The following is a 12,035-nucleotide window of genomic DNA, read 5'->3' as shown; positions in this document are numbered from 1 at the left end:
AATTGTCAATTAAAAATCTATATTAGAATTTATTGGATTTTTAATAGAAGTCATTGATGCTTTATTTATATATTCATTTATTTATGCCTTATTTTGTTCATAATAGGATTTAAAATAATAGTTATACATATGCTCCAGATTAAAACCCAGATTCTTTCATAGGGAAAAGAAATCAAACTCAGGAATTTAGAAAATTAGTTTAAAGAAATTGGATTTAGTCAACATAGAGTGGAAAGATTATTGATTAGTCCTCAGACAGAAAGGGGTATGAATTTTACCTCTGCCATTTTGCCCGATGACTTTGAGTAAGTCACTTCATCTCTCTTAATTTCAGTATTTTTATCTCTAATCTGGAGAATATAATGAGACCCCACAGAGTTACCATGAGGATTTGATGGAATGATGGGGTACAGACAGTACTCGAGTGCCTGACATATAACATATACTCAGCTAAGATTAGCTTAGGACCCAGATGAATACACAGCAAAAAAATGCAAGACAGAATTGATTAAATGTTACATTTTGGGGTATAGACATTCAACATGAAGGAGCTGAGAGTCACTAAGACCTGAGATAATCAGGGAAGATTTGTAGAAACGTAATAAGGTCTAGAAATATGGGGAGGATTAAGGAAGTGTCTTACGTCGTCCATTAGGGCTGCTATAACAAAATACCATAAACTGGATGGCTAATAAACAACAAACGTTTATTTCTCACAGTTTTGGAGGCTGAGGAGTCTGAGATCATGACACCAGCAGATTTGGTGTCTGGTGGGAGCCCACTTCCTGGTTCACAGGTAGCTGTCTTCTCACTGTGCCCTCACACAGTGGAAAGTACAAGGGAGTTCTCTGGGGTCTCTTCTATAAGGGCACTAATCCCATTCATGAGGGCTCCACCCTTAGGACCTGATTGCCTCTCCAAGGACCCACCTCCAAATATCATCACATTGGGGATTAGGTTTCAATGTATGAATTTGGGGGGGATGCAAATATTCAGTCTACAGCAGGGAGTGAGAAAATGAAATCTTGCTAGGTGAAAGAAAAAGAACAAGAAACAGAGGCAAGATGAGCAACACCATGTCAGGAGGCAAGAGAGATGAGGCCAGTCTGCTCCAGGTTATCCCTCCACGGCCTGACAGTGACAGGAGAGGATGGCAGGAGACTGGTTTGGAGAGAGACAATTCACTTCAGTTTGGATTTTTTTTTTTTAAATTATTAGCACCTTTAATTATTATTAATTAATTAATTAATTTTTTGGGCTGTGTTGGGTCTTCGTTTCTGTGCGAGGGCTTCCTCTAGTTGCGGCAAGCGGGGGCCACTCCTCATCGCGGTGCACGGGCCTCTCACCATCGCGGCCTCTCCTGTTGCAGAGCACAGGCTCCAGACGCGCAGGCTCAGCAACCGTGGCTCACGGGCCCAGCTGCTCCGCGGCACGCGGGATCCTCCCAGACCAGGGCTCGAACCCATGTCCGCCGCATTAGCAGGCAGATTCCCAACCACTGCGCCACCAGGGAAGCCCCAGTTTGGATTTTTAAGATTTGAGGTAACATGATATCTAAGTAAGAATATACCTCATATTACTGGAGATGGGGTCAAGGCATTCTGAAGAGGCTATAGATTTGCAGGACTTCACCTCATAGCAATACTTAAACCCAGTGAGCTCTCAGTGACAGGAGAGAGCGCAGACCAAGGACTGAATTTGTACAGGATACAATCCAGTTACAGAGGAGAAAGCAGAAGAAGCTCAGTCAAAAATAAAACCACCAAGAGGGGTGGTTAGAATTTTAGGAGAAAAGCTAGAATAGTGGTGTGGAGAACACATTCAGCAAGAGGGGGTAGCTAGAAGCCTGGGGAGGGCAAGGAGAGGAGATGGTCTATGAACAGCTGCTTCCTTCCTTAGATGGATGGAACCAGGATATCCAAAGGGAGCCCTGAAGGAGAACCATTGTCTGGGGAGGGACACTGACCAGCTGTTCTGCCTCTGTTGGTTTTGCCTTTCCTTTGGATTCGCTTGTGCAGATGATCACCTTTCTGCTCCTCCCTGACTCCTGCTTCCATACCCCTACCCCTAGACCCAGACAACACCTTTTCTAGTGCTTTGGCCCAAAACGACCTCTTTTAATTCTCCCTTAGAACAATTGGGACAGGCTAAAGCTTTAAGAGTCTTTACAAAGTACTAAGAAACAACGGAAGAAAATACACAGGAGGCAGTCCAGAGCATGGACTCTCCAGAACCAGACTCCCTTGGTTCAGATCCAGCCTCTCCCATTTAGTAGCTTCATAACCTTTGCAAGTTACTCAATCTCTCTGTGTGTTGGTTTTCTAGTCTGAAAAAAATGGGAATAATAACAGTACATATTTCATAGGGTTGTGTGAGAACCAAGTAGATTTAATATGTTTAAAGCTCTTAGTTGAGTGCCTGGCACATTTGTTTAAAGCTCTTAGTTGAGCGCCTGGCACATTTTAAGTGCAACATAAGTATTTGCTATTAAACAAGTACAGAATACAAAGAATTGAAAGAGCAGTATGCATAATGTTTAAGAGTTACTAGAGCCAGCTCTGCCGTATACTAGCTGTGTTACTTTAGACAAATGATTTAAGTTCTCTGGGCCTCAGTTTCTTCAGCTATAAAATGTGGGTACAATACTAACTGCTTTATAATTGTGATGATTGAAAGAATCAGTACATGTAAAGTGTTAAGTACTTAATAATTAACAGACATTATTATTAGCTGTGTGGCTTACCAGTCCAGCATCCTTATCACCAGGGATCACAGGTGCTGTTCCATTTTACACCTGATACAGGCAAAGAAAGCCACCACCTCTCCCTGGGCCTGGCAAGTCACCATGGTAGATACAGCTTTTTTCATGTCCTTACCTCTTCACAGTCAGGAGCCAGATGAATGGACCACCCTTTGTCTCACCTACCTAAGCCTGCTCACATTTCCTCTCCAGTCTACCCTTTTCTGTAGTGACTATGTGTGCTGATTTCACCCTTCATATGAGCCTCTCAAATCAACTGGGGGTGGGGGAGGGAGCTTTCTCTTAGAATAGAAACCTTTTTCAGTATTAACACCTGAACTTAGCATTAATATAACACAATTTAAGCACAATGAAATTGAAGATAATATAGTAATGAGTAGAGGAGAAGCGATTTAAGGGTCAAAGCTCTAAAAGGCCCCTTCTCTAAAAGCAGAGACATGCAGGAAAGTCAATTCCACAACTAAAAAGTCTGGAAAGAGGTTTTTATGGCAAAGAGCTAGGGACTTTTCAAGTCAGGGACAGTGCACTTGAAGGGAAGGAAATCTTGCTGTAGCTGGATCCTGAACTCATCAGCTCCATCTGCCCAGAGCCACCATTTCTTACCCTGATGTCTGTTGAAGTGGATGGCAGGTAGCTCTGGCCTAACTTAACCTGTCACCAAACAAACATTCTGCCACCAGCACAGACAGGTAGTTCAGAAAAGGTTCTTGTCAGCTGGATTAAAAAACTGCCTTTATATCCCAACCATTTGGATGCTTCTGCTTCCAGATACTGTGCAATCAGCAAGTATCCATATGAAGGTACTTTAAATAGTCATTTCCTCAAAATAACAATCTATAAAACATAAATAGTAAATTTCATTTTACCATAAAAGAAAATTAGATTATCAGAAAGAGAGGCTATAAATCATATGTTATACATCTGAACTTTTTATGTACCATAACTAATCACTTGGCTATCAGGGCACTGGGGAAATTACAATAAATTATATTTTGTGGGGTATGCACCACATGAATGAAGCCAAGATTATTATAGAAGTGACCTTCACCTTGTGTGATGTCATAGAAAAAATGATGCTGCCCTAATAACTTCATAGGGTTAATTAGTTTCAGAGAACACACAAGAGGCAGCGATGTCACAGAGCTTTTTTTAATTTTCTTTCCCGTGGGAAGTTGGGCTAATAAAAATGAAAAACATTTCAAGTAGCTGAGTAAGAAAGAAGAGTTGCATAGGGTTAGAAGGAAATGCTTTAGTGCTGTCTGCTTAGAAGGCCTAGTTCTCTTTTTCTGTAAGCTGCAAATCTTATTCTTTTCTTGTGCATCTTTTCCCATTGACTTGGGAAGCTTTGAAATGACCATTGTTTTCAAAACCTGCTCTGAAGATGGATTTTTTAAAATTTGCTGATGAACATGAATCCATTTAATCAGACAGGGACCTCTGCTGATAGGGAGACATTTATCTGTATAAAATATGCAGCTTTGTTTGTTCTCACTGCTTGGATCCCCAGTGGGGGTGGAGGTAAAGTTTCCACAGTCATGCTGGTTTCAGACAAATAGATTTGCTGGTGTCAAAGACAGGCCGTGGCCCTCCACTGGCATCTGGGGTACAGAAGGCTAAATCTTCTGAATAGAGCCATTGATGATTACATTTGGGAGAAACTTAATCATAGAGTAATTAGGCTTTAATTCTTACAAAAACTTACAATTAATTGGATCTTTTATACAACTTTTTTTTTTGTTTGATTTAAAGTACCCTATAGGTTAGTTATAGAAACTTAATTTAAATATGGATTTAATTAGAATTGTTTTATGATTTTAATGAGTCTTAAAAGTCTTTTGATGAGCAGCCTGTATAATTATGGTATTTAAAATGATTGGCTAAATGCATACTTTTATAATTTACCTTTCAGGAAACTGTATTTTTATGGAGGCTATTTTTTGTATGATGAATTGTTTCATTTTATGTTCAGTTTTTGTGGGAATGGGTACTTATTACTGTCCCTAATCACCCAAGTGTTTTCTCTCTAGAATGAAATTAAACTTTCATGGAATCAAAAGCATCAGGCAGTAGCCCAATACCACAGTTAAATTTAATCACAGAAATATTTTTGTTTTTACTGTAAAGGAAACTGAATCATTGCTAAAACTTTTAGCTGGGGATTCAATTTTCCTACATAATCAGGTACAAATAAGTTACCTAAAGACAAGCTCTTTTTCTATAGAAAAAAAATGTGATTTTTAGGCAAATGACTTGCAGTTTTTTTAACTGAAGTGCAATATGGAGTTGTCAACTTTTTAATGCACTGTCAAAACAACTAGATATGAGCACTTTCAATAAACATAAAAAGTTTTAAATTAGAAAAGAAAGGAAAACATTAGATACTTTCTTCCCTTCGAGTTGGTCCCAATCCAACCTATATTAAGTCAGATAAATTACATTTGATATTTTTTGGCTGATTAAAAAAAAGTTATATTAAATAAGTAATATTAGGACACATTTTTATTTTCCATTTTTAATGACATTATTATGTTCTAGCCTTCGTATGTTCTATTTTTAGGTCAGATTATTTACATGTGCTTGAAAATCAATCAATGCAGTTTACATATCAAAAGAGTATAGGAGAAACACCATATGGTCATTGCAATAGATGTAGAAAAACATGTGACAAAACCATTTCATGATAAAAAAAAAACTGAGCAAACTAGGAACAAAAGTGAACTTACTCAACTTGATTAACGGCTCCTGTGAAAAACCTACTGCTAACATAATACTCAGAGATCAGCAACAAGGCAATGATGTCTTTTAACATTTACTGAAGATCCTAGCCAGTGCAATAAAACAAGCAAACGAAATAAAATGCATGCAAATGGAAAAGGTAAAAGTAAAGTGTCCGTAATTGCAGATGACATGATATAAATCTAGAAAACCCTAAGGGATCCACAAAATAGCTATTAAATCTTATAATGGAAAAGAACCTGAAAAAGAATATATACATGTATATAACTGAATCACTTTGCTGTACACCTTTAACTAACACAATATTGTAAATCCAACTATACTTCAAAAAAATAATAAATAAATCTAATGAATAAATTTAGAAAATTTGCAGGATACAAGGTAGAAATAAAAACTGGCATTTTTATAAACTAGCAACAAACACTTGACAATGAAAATTTTTAAAACCTCTATTTAAAATAATTCACAATTACATGATCAATTTATTTATTTTTTCTCAATAGAGAAAAAAAAACAGTCTTTTCAACAAATAGTACTAGAATAGTTGGATATCTGTGTGGGGAAAAATATTAGCCTTGATCCTTACCTCAAAACTTCCACAAAGATTAGCTCAAAATTAGTACTAGGCTTAAATATGAGAAGCTAAACTATTAAACTTCTAAAGAAAAATACAGGAGAGATAATATTTGAGATACCAGATTAGGTAAAACGTTGGACAAAAATTAAATAGGACATAAAAAGCACAAACTGTAAAAGAAGAAATAAAGTTTAAAATGGATTCTCATCGAGATTAAAAATTTTGTCTTCCAAAAGACAAAGTTAAGAAAACAGAAATCCATGCCAAGGTTGGAGGGAAATTTTCACAGAATATTTCTGACAAAGAGCTTGAATCTAGAATACATAAAGAACTCTTACAACTCAGTAAGAAAAAGACAAAGGTGTACAGCAAAGTGATTCAGTTATACGTGTACATATATCCATTCTTTTGCAGATTCTTTTCCCATATAGGATAATAACAGAATATTGACTAGAGCTCCCTGTGCTATACAGTAGGTCCTTGTTGATTATCTGTTTTATATATAGTAGTGTGTATATGTTAATCCCAAACTCCTAATTTATGTCCCCCCCACATTTCCCCTTTGGTAACCATAAGTTTGCTTTCCAAGTCTGTGAGTCTGTTTCTGTTTTGTAAATAAGTTCATTTGTATAATTTTTTTGAGATTCCACATATAAGTGATATCATATGATATTTGTCTTTCTCTTTCTGACTTACTTCATTTAGTGTGATAATGTCTAGGTCCATCCGTGTTGCTGCAAATGGCATAATTTCATTCTTTTTTTTATGGCTGAGTAATATTCCATTGTATACATGTACCACATCTTCTTTATCCATTCCTTTGTCATTGGACAGTTAGGTTGCTTCCATGTCTTGGCTATTGTAAAGAGTGCTGCAATGAACACTGGTGTGCATGTGTCTTTTCAAATTATGGTTTTCTCCAGATATATGCCCAGGCATGGGATTGCAGGGTCATATGGTAGTTCTAGTCTTAGTTTTTTAAGGAATCTCCATACTGTTCTCCATAGTGGTTGTATCAATTTACATTCCCACCAAAAGCGTAGGTGGGTTCCCTTTTCTCCACACCCTCTCCAGCGTTTATTGTTTGTAGACTTTTTGATGATGGCCATTCTGACCAATGTGAGGTGATACCTCATTGTAGTTTTGATTTGCATTTCTCTAATAATTAGCGATGTTGAGCATCTTTTCTCGTGCTTTTTGGCCATCTGTATATCTTCTCTGGAGAAATGTCTATTTAGATCTTCTACGTATTTTTTTGATTGGGTTGTTTTTTGTTTGATATTGAGCTACACGAGCTGTTTGTATATTTTGGAGATTAATCCCTTGTCAGTCACTTCGTTTGCAAATATTTTCTCCCATTCTGTGGGTTGTCTTTTCATTTTGTTTATGGTTTCCTTTGCTGTGTAAAAGCTTTTAAGACTAATTAGGCCCCATTGGTTTATTTTTGTTTTTATTTTCATTACTGTAAAAGGTGGATCCAAAAAGATATTGCTGCAATTTATATCAAAGAGTATTCTGCCTATGTTTTCCTCTAAGAGTTTTATAGTATCCAGTCTTACATTTAGGTCTTTAATCCATTTTGAGTTTACTTTTGTGTATGGAGTTAGAGAATGTTCTAATTTCATTCTTTTACATGTAGCTGTCCAGTTTTCCCAGCACCACTTACTGAAGAGATTGTCTTTTCTCCATTGTATATTCTTGCCTCCTTTGTCGTAGGTTAATTGACCATAGGTGTGTGAGTTTATTTCTGGGCTTTCTATCATGTTCTATTGATCTATATGTCTGTTTTTGTGCCAGTAACATACTGTTTTGATTACTGTAGCTTTGTAGTATAGTCTGAAGTCAGAGAGCTTAATTCCTACAGCTCCATTTTTCTCTCTCAAGGTTGCTTTGGCTATTCAGGGTCTTTTGTATTTCAATACAGATTTTCAAAATTTTTGCTCTGTTCTGTGAAAAATGGCATTGGTAGTTTGACAAGGATTGCACTGAATCTGTATATTTCCTTGGGTAGTATAGTCATTTTGACAATATTGATTTTTCCAATCCAAGAACACAGTATATCTTTCCATGTGTTTGTGTCATCTTCAATTTCTTCATCAGCATGTTATAGTTTTTGGAGTACAGGTCTTTTGACTCCTTAAATAGGTTTATTCCTAGATATTTTATTCTTTTTGATGTGATGATTAATGGGATTGTTTCCTTAATTTCTCTTTCTGATCTTTTGCTGTTAGTAGAAATGCAACAGATTTCTGTGTATTACTTTTGTATCCTGCAACTTTACTGAATTCATTGATGAGCTCTATTAGTTTTCTGGTAGTGTCTTTAGGATTTTCTATATATAGTCTCATGTCATCTGCTAACAGTGATAGTTTTACTTCTTCTTGCATAAACAAAACTAAAAGACAACCTATGGACTGGGAGAAAATATTTGCAAATGACGCCACCAAGAAGGGCTTAATTTCCAAAACATACAAATAGTTCATACAGCTCAATATAAACAAACAAACAAACAATCTAGTCAAAAAATGAGCAGAAGATCTAAATAGACATTTCTCCAAAAAAGACATATAGATGGCCAACAGGTACATGAAAAGATGCTCAACATCACTAATTGTTAGAGAAATGCAAATCAAAACTACAGTGAGGTATCACCTCACACCAGTCAGAATAGCCATCATGAAAAAGGTGTGGAGGGTGTGGAGAAAAAGGAACCAACCTACACCATTGGTAAGAATGTAAATTGGTACAGCCGCTATGGAGAACAGTATGGAGGTTCCTTAAAAAACTAAAATTAGAATTATATGATCGGGGGATCCCACTCCTGGGCATATATCCAGAAAAGACAAAAAGCTTTAATTTGGAAAGATACACACACCCTAATGTTCATAGCAGCACTATTTACAATAACCAAGACATGGAAGCAACCTAAGTGACCATCGACACGTGAATGGATAAAGAAGGTGTGGTGTGTGTGTGTGTGTGTGTGTGTGTGTGTGTGTGTGTGTGTGTGTATAATGGAATATTACTCAGCCATAAAAAAGAATGAAATAATGCCATTTGCAACAACATGGATGGACATAGAATTTTCATACTAAGTGAAGTAAGCCAGACAGCAAAAGACAAATAAAGACAAATATCACATGATATCACTTATATGTGGAATCTAAAAAAAAAATAATAATGATATAAATGAACTTATTTACAAAACAGAAATAGATCCACAGACATAGAAAACAAACTTATGGTCACCAAAGGGGAAAGGTCAGGGAGGGATAAATTAGGAGCTTGGGATTAACATATACACACTACTATATAGAAACTATTATAGATAACCAACTAGGACTTACTGTATAGCACAGGGAACTATACTCAATATTTTATAATAACCTATAAGGGAAAAGAATCTGAAAAAGAATAGACATATTTATGTATAACTGAATCATTTTGCTGTATACCTAAAACTAACCCAACACTGTAAATCAACTGGAACTTCCATACATTGCTGTTAGGAATGAAAAATGGTACGGCTGCTTTGGAAAACAGTCTGATAGTACTTCATTGGGTTAAACCTATATTTATCACTGTACCCAGCAATTCACTCCTAGTGAGGTAAAAACACACGTCCACACAAAGATATGGTTGCAAATGTTCATAGCGGCATTATTCATAACAGCAAAAAGGGAGGCAACCCAAATATCCATCAACTGTGAAATGGATAAACTGTGGTATATCTCTACAATGAAATACTACTCAGCAATAAAAAGGAACAAAATATTAATAACTCAAAAACATGAATGAATTTCAAAAATTTGCTATGCGTAAGAATTAAAAACTAAAGTCCAGGTACTATATGATTCCAATAATATGAAATTCTAGAAAAAGCAGAACTATAATGACACAAAGTGGATCAAGTGACTGCCTAGAGCCAGAGTTGGGAAATTTTATTGAGAGCAAAGCGGCATGAGAAAACTTTTTAGGATGAGGGAACTCCTCTTTTTCTGATTGTGGTGGTTCAAACCATTTAATTCAATTTAATTGTATGAAACTGCCAAAATTCATTAAACTGTTCATTTAAAATTCATTAATATTACTGTATATAGGTAACACTTCAATAAAGGGCATTCCTAAAATAATTTTTACATGTGGAGTTTCTCAAGAATTCAAATGGTATAGTTCAAATGAGGTCTTTTATCTATACCGTATCCTTTCACCTTTAATGATTTGTACATCTAGTTTTTCCTCAACTACAGAATTATAAATAATGTTTAGTCAAAAGGTCTGTAAGTGACTAATAAACGTATTAGTCATTTTACTACTTAGATCTTTTCTTTTTCAGAATAGGCCAAAGGAGGCCCAAAGCTGGCTAAAAGTTTTAGAAGTGATTCAGTCTCCTTTATCATGAAAACACTGCTCTGGGTTTCGGTATCAAAAGATACAAACATAAAGCAGTTATTCTGTGATTTTTGTTTCTTTCTTTGTTTTTTAGATTGTAATAATGCCACATAACTACTGGATAATGGAAATGAAGGTGATTGGTGGGAAACATGCAATTAAATGTGATTATAAATCATGCTCATTGGAAAGGTCAATGTCATTTTGATACTTTTAAAATTTTCAGGGCAACTAACAAGTATGTTCTTTTGTCTGCCTTTCTACCAACCTCACCCACCTTAGTGGTCAATTTAATCAACCTGATATGAAACTACTAATATTACTAATAGAATGTCAAAGGTTGTAGGGACAGAAACATCTACTGAATGCAAGTTAATATATTAACCAAAATGGCGCCTTTCCACTATGGTTATACAAATGCCCAATTTATTGCTTCTTTTGGGCTTCCATTCACTCTTTCATAAAGTGTCTTTTATCTTCAACACTGTATTTTCCAAACTAATGCTAAATTACAGAAAATTGAGCATTTCTAGGACCTTGGAATGAAGCAGACAATCTATTGAAGATAATCTTCTTAAATTACTGATTGTGACCTAAGAGATGTTATACAAATAACTATCAAATTATCTGCTTATTTTATATTTTGTTTCCTATTTATTATATTTAAGTTTTTTAGTAATTGTTTTCTTTAAAAAAAAAAAAAGTCCTGCTAGTCATTCCATGCTGAGCAAATTAACATATTCTGGATCAAGTATTTGCATCTTAAATATCCAAATATATAAGTACAATTAATAAAGAAAAGTATATTTGTTTTCAAATACTTGAAGGGCTCTTACCTAATATGGAAGATAGTCTTTGTTTGAAATTCTAAGTGTACAATTTAATGAATTTTGGTAATTTCATACAAGTCAATTGAATTAAATAGTTTGTACCTCTACAATCAAGATACAGAAGAGTTCCCTCATCCTAAAAAGTTCTCTTTGCTCTCAATACATTTCCCACCTCTGGCTCTAGGCAGTCACTTACCTACCACAGGAGATGGTCTTGTTTTGAGTTGTTTCAGAGTGTGATTTTTACTAATGGATATGAGTTAAAGAGATATCAGTATGATATAAGGAAGAGTTTTCTGATAATTAGGTATAAACTCTTAATCAATTAGAGAGGTCTGAACACTTGCAAATTAAAATCAATGCCTCAAAGTCTCTTCCCATTCCAGGGTTCTATGACTATCTCATTCGTGCTTTGGAATAGCATGTTCTAGTTAATTTGCATTTTTCTGAATAACCCTAAGTTAACTCTGGGTAACTCTTCAGGTTTTTGTTTCAACACTTGGTGACAGTCTTTATAAAATGTGTTATAAAAGTGTTCTGTCTTATTATCTTGGTGTACATTGTGCTAGATTTGTGGGGTTTTTTTTTTTATGATTGAGAATGTTGTGATGACTTGGAGTCACCATCATTTCTGAACATTAATCATCACTGACAAAATTATCAGTGAAGAATATGAGGGAGTTTAGGTTCTGTAATTTGCTTTTTAAAAAATAACTCTCTGATCTCAGTTTTCTTTGTT

General features: G+C 35.5%; 1 protein-coding gene across 1 annotated transcript in view; it reads left to right on the top strand.

The window, feature by feature from the left end:
* Window positions 1-11,342, top strand: part of KIAA0825 — a 366,826-nt gene extending 355,484 nt beyond the window's left edge. Inside the window, exon 23 of the mRNA XM_082375204.1 lies at window positions 10,561-11,342. Within this exon, the coding sequence (XP_082231330.1) occupies window positions 10,561-10,567 (7 nt within the window). The 3' untranslated portion in view covers window positions 10,568-11,342. The remainder of the gene's footprint in view (window positions 1-10,560) is intronic.
* The last annotated feature ends 693 nt before the right edge of the window (window positions 11,343-12,035 follow it).

The sequence above is a fragment of the Balaenoptera borealis genome (genome assembly GCF_965194805.1).
Source record: "Balaenoptera borealis genome assembly, chromosome: 2".
NCBI classification, from domain to species: Eukaryota; Metazoa; Chordata; class Mammalia; order Artiodactyla; family Balaenopteridae; genus Balaenoptera; species Balaenoptera borealis.
This window is presented reverse-complemented; position numbering and strand designations above follow the sequence as displayed.